At 41.7% G+C, this 23,404-nt stretch overlaps 2 protein-coding genes across 5 annotated transcripts in view; one reads left to right on the top strand and one right to left on the bottom strand.

Annotated features, from left to right (window-relative positions):
- Positions 1 to 23,404, bottom strand: part of GAREM1 (GRB2 associated regulator of MAPK1 subtype 1) — a 127,296-nt gene that overhangs the window by 90,465 nt on the left and 13,427 nt on the right. For all 4 annotated transcript variants that reach the window (XM_048840545.2, XM_048840546.2, XM_048840549.2 and 1 more), the window contains exon 2: positions 6,295 to 6,435. In XM_048840545.2, coding sequence (XP_048696502.2) covers positions 6,295 to 6,435 — 141 coding nt within the window. The remainder of the gene's footprint in view (positions 1 to 6,294; positions 6,436 to 23,404) is intronic.
- LOC142070774 (myb/SANT-like DNA-binding domain-containing protein 7) lies at positions 10,634 to 12,816 on the top strand. Its single transcript, XM_075124744.1, has 2 exons — positions 10,634 to 11,548; positions 12,137 to 12,816. Exons 1-2 carry the CDS (start codon positions 10,967 to 10,969, stop codon positions 12,152 to 12,154), a joined length of 600 nt encoding a protein of 199 aa, XP_074980845.1. The 5' UTR covers positions 10,634 to 10,966; the 3' UTR covers positions 12,155 to 12,816.

The following is a 23,404-nucleotide window of genomic DNA, read 5'->3' as shown; positions in this document are numbered from 1 at the left end:
AAAACACAGTGTAGACATATCCTTGGAGCTCTCCAGCTCCACAACTGAAGAGGCAAGTTCACTTATGAGAGGGCCCTTAGCCAGTATCATCATCCTCATTAGCAGGAAACAAATGAGCAACACAAGCCTATGAGGTATTCGGCCATGATTAATAAGTCTAACTAGTATTAACAAGCTTTAGCGCTACCATACAACAACATCCTACTAAACCAGCAAAGAGGTTTCTGACTTATTCATCCCAGCCACCTCACCTGTCAAAGGCTCACATGACACAGTTTAAAATTTTTCTATCATTGCTTTGTTTAAGAGAGAGACTCTGATAGCTATCAAAACATGTGGGTAAGCAACAGGACAGGGCATGTGTTATTATAGTGCAATAATTGCACACCTCCACTATGCTGTGAGGCATGAGGTCAAAGGCAGAATGTTTCCAACACCCAAAATACATGACAGTGTAACACACCCTGGAATGTGATGTTCTTTTATTTTAAAAAATTAGAAAGTGTTTTCTTCTTTACTAGTTACATCATAGCTGCCATCTGTATGTTCATATGCAGAAGGAGGTATCCCCCCAAGCTGCGAGAGAAAATTTAAAAAAGGTTTAGTTTTTAAAACGTGTTGCTTTACATCTCTCTTCAGAGGAGTGTTCTTGCTCGGAGGAAACTCATCAAACATGGTAGTCGGAAGAACAAATGAGGCAAGCAAGCTGTCACCTAGGTACAGCTGATTTAAGACCCTATATTACATTTTATATATAATTTTTTTTTAATCCTACAGTTCCTGTTCTGCAAGATTAGGTTGAATGGGAAGTCACAGCAAAGGGGTGGGGGCAGAGGTATAATTGGTTAAATGACCCTCCAGTTTATCTTGTTTATCTTCCCTGCCTAGCTCTTTCCCCCCCAGCTTTCCCCCCCCCTTTATAAGAATGGCCATACTGGGTCAGATGAATGGTCTATCTAGCCCAGTATCCTGTCATCTGACAGTGGCCAGTACCAGATGGTTCAGAGGGAATGAACAGGTCAATTTACTGAGTGATCCAATACCTGTCATCCAGTCCCAGCTTCCAGCAGTCAGTTAGAAACACCCAGAGGATGGGGTTGCATCCCTGCCCATCTTAACTAATAGTCATTGATGGACTTATCTTCCATGAATTTATCTAATTCTTTTTTAAACCCAATTATACTTTTGGCTTTCACAACATCCTCTGGCAACAAGTTCCACAGGTTGACTTTGTGTTGTGTGAAGAAATACTTCCTTATGTTTGTTCTAAACCTGCTGTCTATTAATGTCACTAGGTGGGTGAACCTAGTTCTTGTGTTATGCAAAGGGGTAAACAACACTTCCTTATTGGCTTTCTCCACACCCTTCACGTATTATATTGTATTATACTTACCCACAACGTCTTTGTTGTTCTGTAAAGTTTTGTTTTGTTCGTTTTAAAGAAAAAACAACACCATCACACACATGGCTCTGTCAATTTTTAGAATGATTGAAGTCCTTGCTCCACATGTAATGCCTGCAGAATGACAAGTCTAAGTAACGTGTCCACTTCTAGGGACTTTCAAAGAAAAGACATGCAGGTATAATGAACCACACACAGACACATTATGGTCATCAGCAATGACTGAACCTGGGACCCTCAGCATCGAAAAGCCTCTACTTCTTGAGCAAAAAGACACCTAAAGGAGTTCCAAGATAGTAGAAGCCTGTATAGCCAGTGCAGGGACAAATGAGCACATGCAGCAGCCAGTGTATTACATACTCCCTTTCAAGCCTATGTAAAGTGCCGGTGTGTAGCACACTGAGGATCAAAGTGTTTGATTATGGAGCCATCATTCATTAAACAAGAAAATTCACCTTTCCGACCGACTCCAAGGGGACCACCACAGACGGGGATGAGGAAGGCAATCAATGTTGATAAGAAGCAGTATACTGCAGTCTGCTTCTGCATGCTTTCCATTTCCAGAGTCCCTTTTGTTTCAAAATGAAAGTCTAATCACTGAAGTCCCTCAGTCCTATGCCCCAACATAAGATAATAAGACAGGTTCCCCCTCCCCACCCCCGAACAGACTACTTTTTGCTAACATCCAGAAAGCTATAGACCATTGCCTGAGCTGATGTTATTAATTTTTCCAGCCTGGCTCATGCATAATTCACACAATCAGTTGAAGATGCTACAGAGACAGATGTCCATTTGTTCAGGGTGTTCATCTAGGACTAGGTGTATTTTAAACATTTATAAAGCTATTTTACAACAGGGTGCCTCCTTGATAGGTTTCGTTTATGAAATAAGATGGTGGGTACCAATTACCCTGGGAAAGGACATACACACTAGACAGCAAATTAACACCAATACTGAGTAATCTAATATCTTTAAACTCTCATGAAGCCAGATTCTATTCATACACATTAAGACAGAACTCACAATCAAAATGTTAATTTTGACCCACCCTTCATTTAACATCCATGTGAAGACTTATCTTTTGTTTTAGGAGCCAGATCACATTAGCCATTTTGTTTTAATTATATGAAAATTGAACTAGACGCTACATTAACTTTAGCTTTTACTCTACAGGGAAGCAGACTGGAAACAGTATTCAAAAGGGAACACTCACAGACTTACAGCTGTGCCATACTTAACTGTTCCTCTCCAACAAAAATCTAACCTTGTAACCATCCACAGTAGAATATTTACACTGAAGTAGTGGAAAAACCCTGGAAGTGATGGTCAGCAGGACAGTAGAGCTAAACCCAGGAGTCATCATTCGATAATTCATTTCCATCCCGCTAAAAAAGCTTTGAGTTAAATAAATATTAATATTTAACTTTCTAAAAAACAGTGTTTGTACCTCATTTTGAGGGGTAGCAAAAATAATGCTTGCTCAATACTAGCAGTTACGTATACGAATGATAGTCTCATAGTAATTAAACCTATAATCCAGGAGAATAAAATTAGTTTCAACCTACCCTTCTCATTCAGTAGTTGCACTCAAAGATCATGATGCAAATTACTTTAAAATAATTTGGACAGAAAAAGCCACTCCAGCCTTAAAAAAAAAATTGCTATTTTAACAACCAAAGGAACTCTATAGGCCTTGTATAAAATTTTAATAATAATAATATCAAAATGCTAGTGTGGTGTTCACACTGCATGTTCCCAATTCATAGGAGCTTAAAGTTACAGCATTCATTTAAAAAACAATAGTCAGCAAAGCATTAGATGGCCAAGATTTATAGAAGTACAACATTTAGATCACATGATAACAAAAAGCACCAACAGACATTTTTAATCCTTCAGAGGCTAGCTTTAGAGTGGCCATTAAGACAACTCTAAATGGTGTAAATCCACAGCAAACAACCTGCCAAGTGATGGGCATTTTTACAAATACAAATCAGAATTTTTTATATAAATTGGCTAGTAGGTAAATATACCTCCAGTACACATCAACACCAACTACAGATGAAGACCATACCCTTTAGTAACATTTGGATCAGGGCTGGCAGTTGAGTACGTTAGTGTGGAGAAGCTGCCACTAAATCCACGTAAACACACCATCCAAGCAGTAGATTACGAAAACTTCTCTGAGAAAAGGCTACACACACACTTACACAAGTTCTTCTTTCCCAGTGCATCATCACCTGTAACATTGCATATTTTCAAAATAATTTCTAACTAATGTCTAAAGCTATTTCAGGACAGTGTCAGAACCCAGCAAGTGTGTATGTTCACCTCATATAGAGTAAGCTCTGAAATTCTTCATTAGTTAAGGTAAAATTCAGAAGTTGGTATTTAGTTTTTCATCAGAACTTTTCTATACCCATGGAAGGCATTTTAATGTTTATGTTTAGCTTACAATATAATGAATTACACTTAAGTAGGAGGGAAAAAGATGGCTTTACTTTTCTAGTAAGTGTTTTATTTTTCCTGTGATGGTTTCTTTACTGGTAGCAAAGTGTATTATGCATATTAAACACACTTTTTTTGTTGGTATTAGACACATCCTATACTGATAGAGTCCTTATGCAAAACTAGATTTCTGTGGGATCTTGGAGTATAGCCTAATTATTTCAGATTTTTATCTCAGTGACATCTATGTAAATCTGGAGTTACTACATAGGGTGGAGTGACTCTGGATTCATGCCAGTGTAACAGATTAGGATCTAAACCTAACCTCAAATTCAGAATTAATGAAATCAATATTTCAAGGAAAAACAGGAAATAAGTTAACTACTGCAAAAAGACATCACTAGTAATAAATCATGCATCAATAAACCCCTTGAGATGTCAACACTCCTTTGTGCCAAAAATTAGTTAATTTTATGTTCACCATCTTCCAGAACACACATTCAGCATGTAGAAAGCTAAGTGTTTATTTGGCCAAAGCATTACATCTCAGGCAGTGAGGGGATCTATCAGATTGCTGTTAGTATGCATAAACTAAACACTGTTTATACTAAACAAGTTTAATGCCACACATTATGATATACTTTATGTGCCTTCACTCTGAAGAATATAAATGTAGCTTTTTAAATTAAGCTTCCAAACTCCAAGGAGAAATAGAAATGGGGAAAAAACTAGAGTAAGTCCCATCATTGAGATATAGCATATCACTGCTGCAAGTCTTTCATATTCAAAACTTTTTGCTTTAATGCCAGCGAGCTCTTCCACAACTAAGTATACTTTTATTACGTTAGTTATGTATTTGAGTGAACCAAAAAGACTGTGTTAACAAAAGGACAGTAATCTAGTCAACACAATATAGGAAAGAAAAGGAAAATGTGGCTCCAATTTTGTTTCTCATATTTTTAGTGTTTATAACTCAAGGTGTCCATGGCACCTCCCATCAGCCCCCACCAGCTTTTCCCCCCACCGAGAGGAGTTTATATATCTTTCTATGATAGATATTATTTAAATGCTAAACATGTTATCCGGTCCAATTTGGGAAAAAATACAGCAAATTCTTAGGTAATACAAAATAGTACTAAAACAGTCTTTGCCACAAAGAAAGTAACTTGGAAGTGATATTAATTAGTTATACCACATTTATGTGTAACAGTAAAAGAAGCAGACTTTGTGCCGTCTGTAGCAGGAAGGTATTGACGTTGAGTTATAAAATCATAGCATTATACTATCACTCTCTGGCTGTTACTGTGGTACTATTATAAACCCCTACCACGAAAATATGCTGCTAAGTGTAAAATTTATTCCATCTCTGTCCTATTTCACTTGCGCTACCACTAAAAAAGTATTCAAAAATACTATGAAATATTGTTAACGTGTTCACATGATAACTACTGGCAACTAATTATACTCCAAAATTATATCCTATTTTACTAAATAGTAGGGCTGTCAATCGCAGTTAACTCAAGTGATTAACACAAAACAAATTAACTAGATTAAAAAAAAGTCATGATTAATCGCAGTTTTAATTGCGATGTTAATAGAATACCAATTTCAATATTTTTTGATGTTTTTCTACATTTTCAAATATATTAGTTTCAATGACAATAGAGAATACAAAGTGTACAATGCTCACTTTATATTATTTTTATTACAACTATTTGCACTGTAAAAATAGTATTTTTCAATTCACCTGATACGAGTATTGTACGTGCAATCTCTTTATCGTGAAAGTGCAACTTACAAATGTACAATTTTATATATAAATATAAATAACTGCACTCAAAACCAAAACAATGTAAAATTTTAGAGCCTAGAAATCCACTCAATCCTAATTCTTGTTCAGCCAATCAAGTTTGTTTACGTTTATGGGAGACAATGCTGCCCACTTCTTATTTACAAGGTCACCTGAAAGTGAGAATAGGTACGGTTGTAGCCGATGTTGCAAGGTATTTGCATGCCAGATATGCAAAACATTTGTATGCCCCTTCATGCTTCGACCACCATTCCAGAGGACATGCTTCCATGCTGAATTTAAATGGATATTCTGTTATTTTTTTAACAATGCAATTAAAACTGATTAATCATGAATTTTTTTTTAATCTCACAATTAATTGTGATTATTTTTTTAATCTTTTGACAGCTCTACTAAATAGTTATGTGATTTACCAGCGTGCTACCTAAATAAATACAAATGCATTCAATCTAAAGCAGTAGCCCTGGGCATGGTTTCAGTTCCTCTTATGCTCTCAGATACTGTTACAAGGTTCAGCCACAATCACTCTAACATCAGATATCTAGCTTCTCTCTGCCAAGCAAAGAAGTGATCAATGTAATTGACAGGCAATTCATTTTCTTTGATAGTTTATTTTAAAAATCAACAATAGCTTTACCTGCATAATGTACAGGGATTTCTATCTTTGGCCCTATGACATAATGACCCTCCTCCAGACTATGAGCTGTAATTGTTGTCCACTGCCGGCATGAATGAATCACAAGGTAATCATTCTCTCGAAGGCCTTCTACAGGGTCTCCTGCAAAACAGATGTAATTTTATATCAGATTCACTGCATAAAGAAATACTTAACTCTGTATTACACAACTTAAAGCCATTTATTCTGCATTACTGTTTACTGCAGCAATTAAGTATTTTACCCAACTTAAATAGCAAAGTTTCTGAAGACAGGTTACAATCTTATACATTTTCGTTTAGCAATTTACTCTTACAAATAAAATAAAATTAAACACTAGTATATGAATTCTAGAAAAATGTGATTCAGTTATTCAGCAGCGACTCTAGGGCTCTTATGAAGAAAGCTAGAATGAGCAGGCTTTTTGGCCTCCATTTATTTTTATTTAGCTCCCTTAATGAGAAGCACATGACATTTTAAATTTTCAAAATACAGAGATAACCAGTGTGCTTACTCATACCTTTTACTGGGGGTTTTGCAGCAAGTGGTGAGAGGGAACAGAACAAGGGAAGACTTCCCAACCCCATACACAAAGATGAGCCTTATTAAAGAACACACTGGAATTGTCTGTACAAAATCAACATTAATTGCTATTGAGAATTATGGAGTTACACAACCAAAATATTTTGTTGCTAAACAAAAAGGTTCATTTCGTCATCCACCTTCGCAATTATATGCTCAACCACAAAATACAAGCAAGCACAATTCTGCACACTGAAGAGCAGAAGCACTTATAAGACTAATCAAGTATCTCCTATTGTACTGCACAGTACTGCAGTGGATCCATGTTCTGATCAAAAAGATAGCAGTGGAACACACGCCTCTGAGGATAGACGAACAGGACATGGTGCAGTCACATAGAAATCTAAACTCAGATCTCAGTTTTTTATACATACAGATGTAGTTGGTAAACATCATCTGTCATTTACATTAAATAATGTATTCAGATCAACACTTTTGTAGCACTAATGCTTGCTTTAATCCTATTTAGGAAAACATTTTAAACAGGCATCACAGACAAAGATAAAACAAGTTATACGTGAAATAAGACACAGTACCACATTGTTAAGTGTCCTAGATAAGAAAACTTTACAGACAGTAACAAGTCAGTTATTCCTATATGCAAAGATATTTTGAGCTTATAACATTAACATCTGAAATTAGCATATCTCCTCCCACAGGTTCAGTCCATTCAGAGGATGACTTCCATTTTGTGCTCTAGACTGTTCTACAAGAATTTGCAGTCATAACAGTTATGGTGAACAGGTCACTGGATATACTCCTGGGGGTGGGAAGATATTTCAGTTTAGTCATTCTACTCTCTTCCCACTCACTGCCCAGTTGGCGATTCCTGTTAGTTGAGGCTCAATCCTGCAGTCTTTATACCAAAATTTTCTGATGCTGAAGTAAATGAAAATTCAAGGTCAGCAAGAAATGTAAAGCCAACCTTTGCTTACGTGGTTTTGCCAGATGCCCTTCCTTTGTCCGTTGGCAGCTATCAAGCCCATCCAAAACACTCCCAGTTCATTTCCCCCATAAAACTGTCCAGCCTCTACATCTCCTTTGGGTGTCCCTGCTGAATTTCAGATGCACATGCCACTCACTATTGCTGGTCAGGACAGAAGTGTTTGGCATGCATGGCGCCTGTGAGAGTCATGTCACATGGCCATTCAAGCAGGTGCAATACAATTTTCAAAGAGCAATAGACCCCATAATGTAAAAAAAGACAACAAAAAGAACCCACAAAGCAGTCTATAGGTAAGATATCTTCATTACAATACCTCACACACTGGGTTCTGTGGCCATAGCATTTACATTACAGTGTATTTGACAGTCCATATACCATGCTCTGTCTCCTACAGAAAATGTTGCTCTTACCTATCTTCAAATCACATTCAGTCTTTCTACTTAAAGCACAGGAAAGAGCCTTAAGGCAAATTCATTCTGTCTATTACAATGCCTTTAAAGTAATCAGAGACTGATGTGTAACCTACATAGGCCAGGAATTGTGGGGCAAAAACACCAACAATTTTACGTTTTATTTTCCCCTTTCCCCACCAATCATGGCCAAAAATCTTTCATAAAAGCAAGGTTGAAAGAGGACTTGCTGTCAAGTTTGGAAATACATAATCCCATCAACTACTACAGAAGCTCATATACCCTCTCCACTCCTGGAACTGGATCCTCCAAGTTCTTCCAGACAGATAATTAGTGCAGAACTTCTCATACTTTCACCATCTCAAACTGTTTTTATTTTCCCTGCTGAGACCCTCCACAAAGGAGATACTTTATATAGTCCTGTTTTCCTGTAACAGGCAACTTCTAATACTCCATTTGCAATGGCCACCATCTGCTCTATTCCTGCCACATTTCATGCTCCCATTCCATCAAAATACCACCCACCTACACATTTTTTAAAAGATGTGTTCTGTGTGAATTCATAGATTTAAGACCAGAAGAGGCCGTTAGGTAATCTAGTTTGACCTCCTGTACAAAACAGGTCACAGAATTTAATCCACTTACTCCTGTATTAAGCCCAATAACTTGCATTTGACTAAACAACATCTTCCAGAAAGACATCCAGTCTTTAAGATTTCAGGACATAGAGAATCCACTACTTCCCGTGACAGTTTGTTCCGATTTGTTACAGTTAAAAATGTGTGCCTCATTTCTAATTTAAATTGGTCTGGCTTCAATTTACAGTTCCTGTTATGCCCTTCTCCACTCGATTAAATAGTCCTTTAGTACTTGCTACTTTATCCATGTGAAGGTAAAATTCTAGTATGACCTCACCATTTGTAGTCCAGAGAGAAAAGGTGCCTTCAAAATAAGAATTGGTATTCAGAACTGAATTCTAAATGGTACATTTATCACATTCCTGGACATTCCAATGAACAGACGGAGTCTGTTTTTAGTTAATATAATTTCTTCTATTTTCATTATAGCACCCTCTCCTGCAGCATGGTTGTTCCTGAGCAAGTAAGGAGGATGAGAGGGAGTCTGAGGAGGAAATGGCATACTTGCTCCACAGCAGGGGAATGACCTCCAGTCCCACCATGTTTTTGAAGTAAGGTCAGGTAATTGGCAGAAGAACCTCATGTGCACATGCACACACACAGCCTTTCTAGAATCTCCCCACTCTGATATCTTGCCTATTCTGATCACAAGCTCACTGCTCATACACAAAACTTCTCTTTAAACATTTCTGTCACACACAGCAAATTAGAATTGGTGTGTTTGAAAAAGAAGATTTTACAGGCAGACATCCAATAATAGATTCAAATTTCTGGTTAAGGCAAACTTACAGTTCAGCTGGTTAAATTCATGCTTTTTATAGTCATTGGCAACAATCAATTATTTAGTCCTACAGTAAATATAATGATCATGCCCATATGGAATTAACTGGTATTTTACCAGTTTCACTGGCTACAGTGCATGACATTTGAAGGCAGTACAAAGCATATCTAACGCATCTTTTTCCGTCACTGAGAGTTCAAAGTTATTTCAAAACAATACACAAGTAAAAAGCTTGAGTGTAATGATCAGGAATTGCAGAGGTCATCCTTATACAGTATGAAAAAAAGATATACTCGGCAAAGCGCACACACAGACACACAAGAATTGTTTCCTTCATGGTTCTCATGAAGCGATTTGTCAATGTTTACTGTATTAATTAAAACTGGGTGGGGACTAGGAGTGTAGAGTATTCGAGGGGTAGCCATGTTAGTCTGTACCCACAAAAACAACGAGGAGTCCAGTGACACCTTAAAGACTAACAGATATATTTGGGCATAAGCTATCATGGGTAGAAAACCCCACTTCTTCAGATGCATGGAGTTAAAATTACAGATACAGGCATAAATATACTGGCAAATGAAGAGAAGGGAGTTACCTTAAGTGGAGAACCAGTGTTAACAAGGCCAATTCAGTCAGGGTGGATGTGGTCCACTCCCAATAACTGATGATGAGGTGTCAATACCAAGAGAGGGAAAATTGCTTTTGTAGTGAGCCCAGCCACTCTCAGTCCTTATTCAAGCCCAAATTAATGGTGTTGAGTTTGCAGATGTATTGTAGCTCTACAGTTTCGCTCTGAAGTCTGCTTTTGAAGGTTTTTTGTTGAAGGATGGCTACTTTTAAATCTGTTATTGAATGTCCAGGGAGATTGAAGTGTTCTCCTATTGGCTTTTGTATGTTACCGTTCCTAATGTCTGATTGGTGTCCATTTATTCCTTTACCTAGCCCTGGTCTACACTAGGACTTTAGGTCGAATTTAGCAGCGTTAAATCGATGTAAACCTGCACCCGTCCACACAATGAAGCCCTTTATTTCGACTTAAAGGGCTCTTAAAATCAATTTCCTTACTCCACCCCTGACAAGTGGATTAGCGCTTAAATCGACGTTGCCGGCTCGAATTTGGGGTACTGTGGACACAATTCGATGGTATTGGCCTCCGGGAGCTATCCCAGAGTGCTCCATTGTGACCGCTCTGGACAGCACTCTCAACTCAGATGCACTGGCCAGGTAGACAGGAAAAGAACCGCGAACTTTTGAATCTCATTTCCTGTTTGGCCAGCGTGGCAAGCTGCAGGTGACCATGCAGAGCTCATCAGCACAGGTGACCATGATGGAGTCCCAGAATCGCAAAAGAGCTCCAGCATGGACCGAACGGGAGGTACGGGATCCGATCGCTGTTTGGGGAGAGGAATCCGTGCTATCAGAACTCCGTTCCAGTTTTCGAAATGCCAAAACCTTTGTGAACATCTCCCAGAGCATGAAGGACAGAGGCCATAACAGGGACCCGAAGCAGTGCCGCGTGAAACTGAAGGAGCTGAGGCAAGCCTACCAGAAAACCAGAGAGGCGAACAGCCGCTCTGGGTCAGAGCCCCAAACATGCCGCTTCTATGATGAGCTGCATGCCATTTTAGGGGGTTCAGCCACCACTACCCCAGCCGTGTTGTTTGACTCCTTCAATGGAGATGGAGGCAATACGGAAGCAGGTTTTGGGGACGAAGAAGATGAGGAGGAGGAGGAGGTTGTAGATAGCTCACAGCAAGCAAGCGGAGAAACCGGTTTTCCCGACAGCCAGGAACTGTTTCTCACCCTAGACCTGGAGCCAGTACCCCCGAACCCACCCAAGGCTGCCTCCTGGACCCAGCAGGCGGAGAAGGGACCTCTGGTGAGTGTACCTTTTAAAATACTATACATGGTTTAAAAGCAAGCATGTGAAAGGATTACTTTGCCCTGGCATTTGCGGTTCTCCTAGATGTAGTCCTAAAGCCTTTGCAAAAGGTTTCTGGGGAGGGCAGCCTTATTGCGTCCTTCATGGTAGGACACTTTACCACTCCAGGCCAGTAACACGTACTCGGGAATCATTGTAGAACAAAGCATTGCAGTGTATGTTTGCTGGCATTCAAACAACATCCGTTCTTTATCTCTCTGTGTTATCCTCAGGAGAGTGAGATATAATTCATGGTCACCTGGTTGAAATAGAGTGCTTTTCTTCAGGGGACACTCAGAGGAGCCCATTCCTGCTGGGCTGTTTGCCTGTGGCTAAACAGAAATGTTCCCCGCTGTTAGCCACAGGGAGGGGGGAAGGTTGAGGGGGTAGTTACGCGGTGGGAGGAGGCAAAATGCGACCTTGTAACGAAAGCACATGTGCTATGTATGTAATGTTAACAGCAAGGTTTACCCTGAAAGAGTGTAGCCACTGTTTTATAAAATGTGTCTTTTTAAATACCGCTGTCCCTTTTTTTTTCTCCACCAGCTGCATGTGTTTCAATGATCACAGGATCTTCTCCTTCCCAGAGGCTAGTGAAGCTTAGAAAGAAAAAAAAACGTACTCGCGATGAAATGTTCTCCGAGCTCATGCTGTCCTCCCACACTGACAGAGCACAGACGAATGCGTGGAGGCAAATAATGTCAGAGTGCAGGAAAGCACAAAATGACCGGGAGGAGAGGTGGCGGGCTGAAGAGAGTAAGTGGCGGGCTGAAGAGAGGGCTGAAGCTCAAATGTGGCGGCAGCGTGATGAGAGGAGGCAGGATTCAATGCTGAGGCTGCTGCAGGACCAAACCAGTATGCTCCAGTGTATGGTTGAGCTGGAGCACAGACTGCCACTGCAGCCCCTGTGTAACCAACTGCCCTCCTCCCCAAGTTCCATAGCCTCCACACCCAGACGCCCAAGAACGCGGTGGGGGGGCCTCCGGCCAACCAGCCCCTCCACCACAGAGGATTGCCCAAAAAAAAAGAAGGCTGTCATTCAATATATTTTAAAGTTGTAAACTTTTAAAGTGCTGTGCTTAAAGTGCTGTGTGGCATTTTCCTTCCCTCCTCCACCACCCCTCCTGGGCTACCTTGGTAGTCATCCCCCTATTTGTGTGATGAATGAATAAAGAATGCATGAATGTGAAGCAACAATGACTTTATTGCCTCTGCAAGCGGTGATTGAAGGGAGGAGGGGCGGGTGGTTAGCTTACAGGGAAGTAGAGTGAACCAAGGGGCGGGGGGTTTCATCAAGGAGAAACAAACAGAACTTTCACACCGTAGCCTGGCCAGTCATGAAACTGGTTTTCAAAGCTTCTCTGATGCGTACCGCGCCCTCCTGTGCTCTTCTAACCGCCCTGGTGTCTGGCTGCGCGTAACCAGCAGCCAGGCGATTTGCCTCAACCTCCCACCCCGCCATAAACGTCTCCCCCTAACTCTCACAGATATTGTGGAGCACACAGCAAGCAGTAAAAACAGTGGGAATATTGGTTTCGCTGAGGTCTAAGCGAGTCAGTAAACTGCGCCAGCGTGCCTTTAAACGTCCAAATGCACATTCTACCACCATTCTGCACTTGCTCAGCCTGTAGTTGAACAGCTCCTGATTACTGTCCAGGCTGCCTGTGTACGGCTTCATGAGCCATGGCATTAAGGGGTAGGCTGGGTCCCCAAGGATACATATAGGCATTTCAACATCCCCAACAGTTATTTTCTGGCCTGGGAATAAAGTCCCTTCCTGCAGCTTTTGAAACAGACCAGAGTTCCTGAAGATGCGAGCGTCATGCACCTTTCCCGGCCATCCCACGTTGATGTTGGTGAAACGTCCCTTGTGATCCACCAGAGCTTGCAGCACTATCGAAAAGTACCCCTTGCGGTTTATGTACTCGGCGGCTTGGTGCTCCGGTGCCAAGATAGGGATATGGGTTCCGTCTATAGCCCCACCACAGTTAGGGAATCCCATTGCAGCAAAGCCATCCACTATGACCTGCACATTTCCCAGGGTCACTACCCTTGATATCAGCAGATCTTTGATTGCGTGGGCTACTTGCATCACAGCAGCCCCCACAGTAGATTTGCCCACTCCAAATCGATTCCCAACTGACCAGTAGCTGTCTGGCGTTGCAAGCTTCCACAGGGCTATCGCCACTCGCTTCTCAACTGTGAGGGCTGCTCTCATCTTGGTATTCATGCGCCTCAGGGCAGGGGAAAGCAAGTCACAAAGTTCCATGAAAGTGCCCTTATGCATGCAAAAGTTTCGCAGCCACTGGGAATCGTCCCAGACCTGCAACACTATGCGGTCCCATCTGTGCTTGTTTCCCGAGCCCAGAATCGGCGTTCCACAGCATGAACCTGCCCCATTAGCACCATGATGCATGCATTGGCAGGGCCCATGCTTTCAGAGAAATCTGTGTCCATGTCCTGATCACTCACGTGACCACGCTGACGTCGCCTCCTCGCCCAGTATCGCTTTGCCAGGTTCTGGTGCTGCATATACTGCTGGATAATGCGTGTGGTGTTTAATGTGCTCCTAATTGCCAAAGTGAGCTGAGCGGCCTCCATGCTTGCCTTGGTATGGCGTCCGCACAGAAAAAAGGCGCGAAATGATTGTCTGCCCTTGCTTTCACGGAGGGAGGGAGGGAACGGGGGCCTGACGATACGTACCCAGAACCACCCGCGACAATGTTTTAGCCCCATCAGAGTGCTCCATTGTGACTGCTCTGGACAGCACTCTCAGATGCCCGATTGTTTGCCGTTGCTCTGACGCCGGGAGGGGCGCTTACAGGGTTGGCTTCAGGGAGCTAAAATCAACAAAGGGGGTGGCTTTACATCTAGGAGTATTGAGGCAGGACTTCACGGAGGGTTCCAATAAGAAATGGTGCACCTAAGTTATTGTCCTTATTGGAACAAGAAGGTTAGCCTGGCCTCTGATTGATACATGGCTAAATTTACCTCGCTGCACCTTCTCTGTGAGTGACTGCAGTGTGATCTAGAAGAATGAGTCCCCTAGACAGGGGAGGGGGGGAAGCAAATGAGTACAAAACAAATCTGGTCTATTTCTTGTTTTGATCCACTCCATCTATCTTTTACATCTTTGGCTGGTAGCAGACGGTGCAGAAGGACTGCATGCCATCCACATCTCATGGCTGCTCGGCAGAAGATGGTACAGTACGACTGCTAGCAGTCCGTATCGCCTGCCCGCTCACCATAAGACGGTTCAATAGGACTGACTGCAGGCAGGACTAAAGAGAATGACCTGGTCAAATCACTCCAAATTTAGTCCCTGCACCCATGTCTGCCCAGGTGCTCCCAGCCGACGTGGCCAAGAGCACCTCGGACATGACGATGACGGCTACCAGTCGTACTGTACCGTCTGCTGCCACAAGGCAAGGGGTTGCTGCTACTGTGTAGCAATGCCGTACCGCGTCTGCCAGCACCCAGGAGACATAGGGTGACGGTTACCTGAGCGGGCTCCATGCTTGCAGTGGTATGGCGTCCGCACAGGTAACTCAGGAAAAAAGGCGCAAAATGATTGTCTGCCCTTGCTTTCACGGAGGGAGGGAGGGAACGGGGGCCTGACGATATGTACCCAGAACCACCCGCGACAATGTTTTAGCCCCATCAGGCATTGGGATCTCAACCCAGAATTCCAATGGGCAGCGGAGACTGCGGGAACTGTGGGATAGCTACTCACAGTGCAACGCTCCGGAAGTCGACTCTAGCCTCGGTACTGTGGAAGCGCTCCGCCGAGTTAATGCACTTAGAGCATTTTCTGTGGGGACACACACACTCGAATATATAAAACCGATTTCTAAAAAACCGACTTCTATAAATTCGACCTTATTCCGTAGTGTAGACATACCCCTAGAGACTGTCCGGTTTGGCTAATGGACATGGCAGAGGGGCATTGCTGGCACATAATGGCATATATCACATTAGTAGATGTGCAGGTGAGTGAGCACCTGATGGTGTGGCTGATGTAGTTGGATCCTCTGATGGTGCCGCTAGAGTGCATATGGGGACAGGAGGTGGCAACAGGGTTTGTTACAGGGATAGGTTCCTGGGTTAGCGTTTCTGTGGTGTGGTGTGTAGTTGCTGGTAAGTATTTGCTTCAGGTTGGGGGGCTGTCTGTAAGCGAGGACTGGCCTGCCTCCCAAGATCTGTTACAGTGAGGGAACGTTTTCCAGAAAAGAAATTACACCATCTGCTCAAACGACTCCCTGTTAGAGCACAGGAACAGACTACACACTAGGGGTGTGTCTGTGTAGATTTATCTGCTACCCAAGATCCATAAACCTGGACATTTTTCACAAATCACAGTCAGTCACAAATCCACTGGCAGCAGGATCTCACATCAAGATCAGGTTTTAAGTTTGAGTGCAATTGTTCAGAATTGGATGAGAGCACCGTGGTTGGTCATATGCTGGAGCTGAAAGTGAGAGTTTGGGTATTAGGATGTTTCAGTGGCCAGTCATGTCATTGGAAGTTGGTGTGGATGTGCTCATTACCTGAACTGAATTTCCTCGATTTTAAGTGATTGCGTTAGGAAATGGCCGCCAACAATTTTAACTGTAAACTAAAGCTTTTGTGGTGGAATATACTCAGTATGAACTCCATTCTTTGATACTAAGGATTTGGGGACAGTGGGCAGATGCGTGTTTATGTCGAGTTGTATGGCTTCATGGATCCTACCAAAAAGGCAAACAGCGCATTCCTGTAAAATATTTTCATCATTTTACTGTGCAAGAGCAGATGCTTTTATTTAACTCAGTGAGTTTAGTAAATATAATCTATATATCTGCTGAAGTAGTTAAAACCACATCCTACTCTTAAAAGTCAGTGAATGGGGTTGCTCTAGTTTAACAATTAAATTTTAGTCCATTAACTTTCATAAAACAGCATTCTTGCCCATTACACACACTGTAGATGACCACTTTTCAATCCCAACAAGCACTAGTAAACGGACATTCAAGTTACTTACAAAATAGGAAGATCAACATGACTCATTCACTTACCAAAATATGCCACTGAAAATAAAATACAGAGCTACAAGAATCTAAACATTTTAAAAGGCCACATTTGGTCATCTTGGTTAAAAATTTATACCCCTTAAACGTTAATTTTTTTTATTCTGGAAACATTTTAAATGGAGGTAGAGAGTGTGTTGGAAAAGGAGAAAGGTAATGGACACCATTTAAATAAACCAGATACCATATTTCCAGCAGAAAGATTCTGAAGAAAGCACTCTGTCTTCATTCCAAGATGAAACCAAGCCTAGAACTATCCCTTATTCTTCTTTTGAAGACATTGAAGCTTGTAAATGTTTTTATTCCTACAATGAAGAATCGTTTTTACTTTCTCACAAGAAAGCTGAAACATCAGCTCACGCTCTAAAATCGTCCCTACATTGTGAACCCAAATAACTGACAGCACTGTACAAGCTGACTATATGCTTCTTGATAAAGAATAAATTGTGAGCCCTGTTGGATGGCTTCAACCTCCTCTGGGCAGACTTCATGCCATATCTAGGTATTTATACCATACTCATTACCTATGATATTCCAGTCCCAGAGCAACAGAATTAGACACAACCTTAGATTATGCTAAACCCAAAATCCATACTTCCTTTCATTGGTGGGTCCACATGTCAGTCAGTGTTTGACCAGCCTCTAGCATTAGGGTGCCTACTTAATTTGTTATTCCTCTTTGATCTCTTGATACCCAAGAAATGTGCATAGCTGTGAATTTACCAATTAATGATCAGTAGAGAGACTCAAGCTGCAAAGTCTGGATCCAAGTTCAAATAGTTTGGGGGTATCTGGATGTGGGATTTGGTTCAGACCTATCTTTACAAATCAGCAACACTGATTACTATTTTTTAACCACAAATAGGTATTTCTTTTGAAACAGTCAATTCTCATGCCTCAAACAACTCTTGAGCCAATACTGACTGACAGAGCTGCTCTAATGTGCAATCCTGTGCTGGGAAGATGGCCTCCATCTTTGTCCAGTGGGCCAAATTCTGCCCTTAAATATGGAGGTGCAATTCCCATGGAAGTCAACAAGAGTTGTATGTACATGTCTATGGGCAGGTTTTGCTCACTTGGTTCTAGGACTTCAACTGACCAACGTGAAAGGTACTATACCCCATTATCAATCCCCCGACCAGTCCAATCAGCAAGAAATCAAATTTGTTTTTAAAAAAAGGGTTGAGAAAAGTATAGAAAGGGCAACAAAAAATAAGAAGTATGATTTATTTCAACAAAATGAATTCTGGGGAGCTGAAGTTGGAGTCTAAAAAAAGAGGGAGGGGCCACATGATGCTCAGTACCTGTTCAAGCGAAGGCAACTTACAGTCTCAGGACAACAAACAGCGGCCTATAGCTATAAACAGAAAAAAATAAGGAAAAAAGTTCTTCACAGGCCTTGTCTAAAATAAGACTTTTTTGCAAAGATTTCTCACTGTTGCTTACACCGAACAAGAGTGAACTGGCGTTGACAGCCACAGGAGCTTTGCATCTGAAGAAGTGGTTTTTTACCCATGAAAGCTTATGCCCAAATAAATCTATTAGTCTTTAAGGTGCCACCAGACTCGTTGTTTTTGAGGAGCTTTGCCAGTGTTTTTAAAACATTGCATTGATGAGAGCTGCTTTGGTGTAAGCGATGGTGGGAAAGTTTAAAAAAAATCCGTAGTACAAAACAACTGAGCAGTGGAATAGAATGCCAAAGGAGATTGTCAACTTGCCAACATATTCAATTCTAAAATGTTAATTGACATGATACTGTGAGCTCTCATGCAAAATTAAGGGTAAGACTGAAGGACATGCTCTTTTCTGATCTTATTACCATGGGGGATGGAAACAATGTAGAAAGTGTGATATTCTGGTGGTAGGTTTACCATGAAACTGCAGAGTACGGTAGAACAGTCAAAATCTCTACGATGCACAGTAGCATATAGCCATTTGGAAGCAGTTCAATATGTCTCATCGAGAAAAAAAATAGTCTTTGCCATTTAAATATCAACTCCAGCTATAATTAAAACGATAGTTACTATGTTTCAAAACACACAAACTTCCCAGCTTTGGTTTAACAGCTGGAAAAGAGCACACAAATGAGAACAGCATGACAGTCTTTTCTAGCCAAAGGCTAATCAATGTTTATTTCCCATCCAGCTCATGAGCTAGGAGAATGTTACCAATGTATCATGTTTTATTTCTATGGCATGGTTATACTGAATTACCATAGCAACTTCTCCCTTGTAGAACAGGTGCCTCTTTATTCCTTCAGATTACTTTTTTACTAATATGAAAAAAAAGATTGAGTAATTCCATTTCTAAGCTTAGATTTTGGGGGAGAAAGAAATGCACGTTTCTTGTGAAGTCTGAGTATTAAAATTAAGAGGATAGGATTTTTCTTAATATCAGTGAGAACATGCAAGCTGTTCTCCTGCTTAATTCTGATAAGATCAAAATCTTAAACTAAAAAAAGTCAGCACTACAGTTTGCTACCAATTTACACCATAGACCAGTGTTCCCCATACTGTGGGGGGCACGGAGGAACATTCAAAGGGGCAAAGCAGGGCCCAGGCCAGCCCCCATGTGGGGGCGGGGAGGGAGCACCACCCAGCCCCACTCTGCCCCCATCCCCAGCCTAGCCCCCAGCCATGAACCCCTAGATCTAGCTCCTGACCGCAGTCTTGGAGGGGAGCACGGACAGGTTCCTTCCCCACTCTGAACTCTAGGGTACACATGTGGGGACCTGCATGAAAGACCCCCTAAGCTTATTCTTACCAACGTAGGTTAAAAACTTCCTCAAGGTACAAACTTTGCCTTGTCCTGGAACCCTATGCTGCCACCACCAAGAGTGTTAAACAAAAGAACAGGGAAAGAGCCCACTTGGAGACGTCTTCCCCCCCAGCCCTACACCCCCTTTCCTGGGGAAGGCTTGATAAAAATCCTCACCAATTTGCATAGGTGAACACAGACCCAAACGCTTGGATCTTAAGAACAATGAAAAAGCAATCAGGATCTTAAAAGAAGAATTTTAATTCAAGAAAAAGTAAAAGATCACCTCTGTAAAATCAGGATAGTAAATACCTTACAGGGTAATCAGATTCAAATCAGAGAATCCCTCCAGGCAAAGCCTAGAAAAAAAAAAAGGGGGGGGGGAGAAAAAGTTTGGGACCCACTGCCAAAAACTACATCAGTTATGTAAATGAAGCACTTTAATAAGGCATTAAAGTTTCATTCAGTATTTAATTTTATAGAACCATAGGGGTTTTGTTTTTGTTTTTTTGCTTAATCCAGTACCCAATGGATCTAATCTCAACAGCACTGACAGCCTGCACATCATATTCCTTCCATACAAACATATTCCAGAGATTTAAAATGAGAACAAGGAAGAGTTTAAGAGTAAAATGTGATGAATATTCCAGCTGTAAGTTGTAATAAGAATTTGATTGAATGATATCATTTTGACAAGTATTTGAATGTGGGGAGGGAATTAAAACATTTGGTGTTGTGAAGAATAATACCCATAGCAATGTGGAAAAAACTCCAATACACTTGGGACTACAAGAATTGGAGACTTTGCCTTCTGGTCACTGGTACTGAACAAGTGTTTGGAAGTACGTGTAACGGTACAACAAGCGTTTCTAGCACTGAGTGATTATAAGTATGGGATGTTACTGGCGGGGTTCACCTAATTAGTTAAGATTCCTTCCCACCCCTTCAGTGTTTTTGCTATGTCACTGACTGTTAATGTACACATTTATAATAATTTCACAAAAATTAAATATCTGTGCCTCTATCATAGCTCTCTCGCTCGCTCTCTCACACACCACACACACACACTTACTTTAAGTCCTAAACTGCTGCTGTAATAAGTTGTTCCTGGTGCACTTTCAACAGCAGCTGTTCTGTGCCATAGCTCCTTTTGAGTGCATAAGCAGTCACTGCATGCACAGCAGCAGCCTGAGACTCAGCACCTTCTCAGACTTTGCTGGAAGAGGGCAGTGAAAGTACAGGTATTAGTTTTACTAGGTTTTATGAGACTATTTTAAAGTTTCAATACCTTGTGAACCTCCAGAGCCAGGATTCACAGTTCTCCAATGGTGTGTCATTTCTGGTTCTGGTAGCTCACAAGATAGCAGCCTTTAAAACTGTTACTGGCTGCTCAGACCAGCAGTGCTTTTTTGTCACTCATGTATTCGATTTCAAACCACTGTAGTTTTCAGTTCTTTGACCACATCAGAATTTATTTTTGCCAAGAGACATTAGAGCACCTAATAGGACAGTTGTGTAAGGGGGCAGGTGGGAAAGTTTTTGGGAACAATTCTCTCAGCATAGAAGAAACAAATTGAACAAATTTGACAGGCTATGATTTTCGTTTCCCTCTCTGTTTCTGTCATTTTCTTATTTCAGACAATGGAAAACAGGGCAAATAAAGAAATTTAGTTGTACACAGAAGCTTTTTTGTAAGGCATCACACTTGGATTTTAAGTGCTGAAAAACTGAAATGTACATTTAAGTCTACCGTGGAACAGTTTCAAAGGAATGAAGGTTTTAAATTCCAGGAGCAATAAGAGAAAGTCCTTTTTTAATCTAATTATGCAACACATGGGAAAAAAAATCTCTCTGCATTGGTTATTCTAATTTTTAATTTGAAATGAACTAACTAGGATGGAGTGCCTGACAGAATCATCGTCCGACTTGGTCATCAGTGTCAGAAGAAAGAAGTGGATGATGAAGGAATCTCATGGTAACATTAGTTAAAATAGTTCCCCTTCTCATCCTCAGGATACCAAGACCTTCTGAGACAGAGATCCAGAGAGTATGGGATGTAAATTGTGGGTATATCTTAGACTTGTTTGTAACTAAGCTTTCTGCAGTATTATTCACACCTTTAATGTCTTTCCAATAGATTTTCAGTAGAATCCACATATATTTAAAGCTATCATTCTAACTGCGTGTATTTCAAATATATTAACACTCAGGCATTTTCTTTAAAGACACTTGGTTCTTATTAATGGAGAATATCAGGAGTGGTGGCTGGATCACAGCCCCAGTGCTTTCTTTAAAGCTAACACCATCAACTTGCAATCTAGTCAAACACACACACACACACACAAACTTCTTATGAGTAGTTTCAGGTACCACACCTGCTCCTCCATCCCCAAGTTCCCCAATCACTTTGAGGTTTTACAATCACTTTTGTGTTTTTTAAAGGAAAGGTGTGTCTTCTCTGTTCTTTTGGAAAAAAAAAACAAAAAAAAAACAAAAAAACCCACAAAAAAAAAGGGAAGGTAAATGATGAGGAAAGTCATGTCAAATACACAGTAATAAAACTGGGTGAAAACAAATCTTCTCTGGCTTCCCTCTAATCTTTAGTGTTACAGCAAGTGCTAAGTGTAGTTTTTAAATGGATGGTGTTCTAATCACAAGAAAACCCAGATTGTTAGTACTCAATGTTGTGTCTTGGGAACCCATTACAAATATTTGGTTGGATCATAAGTACTAATGTTGCAAGTAGGTTACACAGACACACAACATGATGCCATAATCCAGCCAACAACCAAGCCAAGTTGAGATATGCAACTGACAAAGAACAATTGTTTTGCAACAAGGTCAAGGTCCATTACTGACAGTTGTTTTTTTGCTAACAGAGCACCCTATGAAAATTGTGAAATATTGTAGAGAGAAACCTTTACTAACTTCCAGAAGCCAATGATGAAAGGTTAAAAACATCAGAAGGTTGTATACACTGGCCTTAGCTAAATAAGGAGAGTAAAGGGAAAGAGCATAAAAGGGCCCCAACATTTGAAAGCTCTTGTACCACTCCAAAAGATAGTTTCAATAAAGGCATTGTAGATCAAGTACTGTATTTGCATATTAGAAAGGCACCAACCTGCAGCTTCAGTTGATTAAGGGAAGGAACTGTCAATTAATTTGTTAGTCTCTAAGGTGCCACAAATACTCCTTTTCTTTTTGCAATTACAGCAACTAACTTGCAGGAATGGAAAGCTACAGAGCCTACCCAAGGAAGCATATCCTGCAAAGAAGTCTGCAAGGATCCTTTAGAGCAGGGGTGGGCAAACTTTTTGGCCTGTGGGCCACATCTGGTTATAAAAACTGTATGGCGGGCCATGAATGCTCACAAAATTGGAGGTTGGGGTGCAGCCAGAAATGACTTCTGGGTGTGGGAGAGGGCTCCAGGCTGGAGGATGGTGTGTGTGTATGTGTGGGCTCCGGCTGGGGCGTTTGGGATGTAGGAGGGTGCTCTGAGCTGGGATCAAGGGGTTCGGCGGGCGGGGTGGGGGAGGAGAGGGGAATCAGCGCTGGGGCGGCGCTCAGGAGTGCAGACTCCGGGCGGTGTTTACCTCAAGCGGCTCCCAGAAGCAGCAGCACATCCCTCCTCTAGCTTCTAGGCGGAGGCGCAGCCAGGCAGGTCTGCTGCGCACTGCCCAGTCTGCAGATGCCACCCCCGCAGCTCCCAGAAGCAGCAGCATGCCCCCATACGGCTCCGACGCAGAGGCACGGTGCCAGCCAGGCAGCTCTGCGCGCTTCCCTATCTGCAGGCGCCACCCCTGCAGCTACCATTGGCCGCGGTTCCCAGCTAATGGTGACAGTTGGGGCAGGGGCAGTGTGCGAAGAGACCCCTGCCTACTCCTATGCATAGGAGCTGGAGGGGGGACGTACAGCTGCTTCCAAGCGCCACACGGCAAGCCCCTGACCCTGCTCCCAGGCAGGAGCACCGGAGCAGGGCAAGCCCCTAACC

Source organism: Caretta caretta, chromosome 2 (genome assembly GCF_965140235.1).
Source record: "Caretta caretta isolate rCarCar2 chromosome 2, rCarCar1.hap1, whole genome shotgun sequence".
Classification (NCBI taxonomy): domain Eukaryota; kingdom Metazoa; phylum Chordata; order Testudines; family Cheloniidae; genus Caretta; species Caretta caretta.
The sequence above is the reverse complement of the archived record's forward strand: the minus strand, read 5'-3'. Positions and strand labels throughout refer to the sequence as shown.

Excerpts from the sequence above, each read along its gene's own strand:
- LOC142070774 (XM_075124744.1), top strand. The coding sequence starts at position 10,967 with ATGCAGAGCTCATCAGCACAGGTGACCATGATGGAGTCCCAGAATCGC.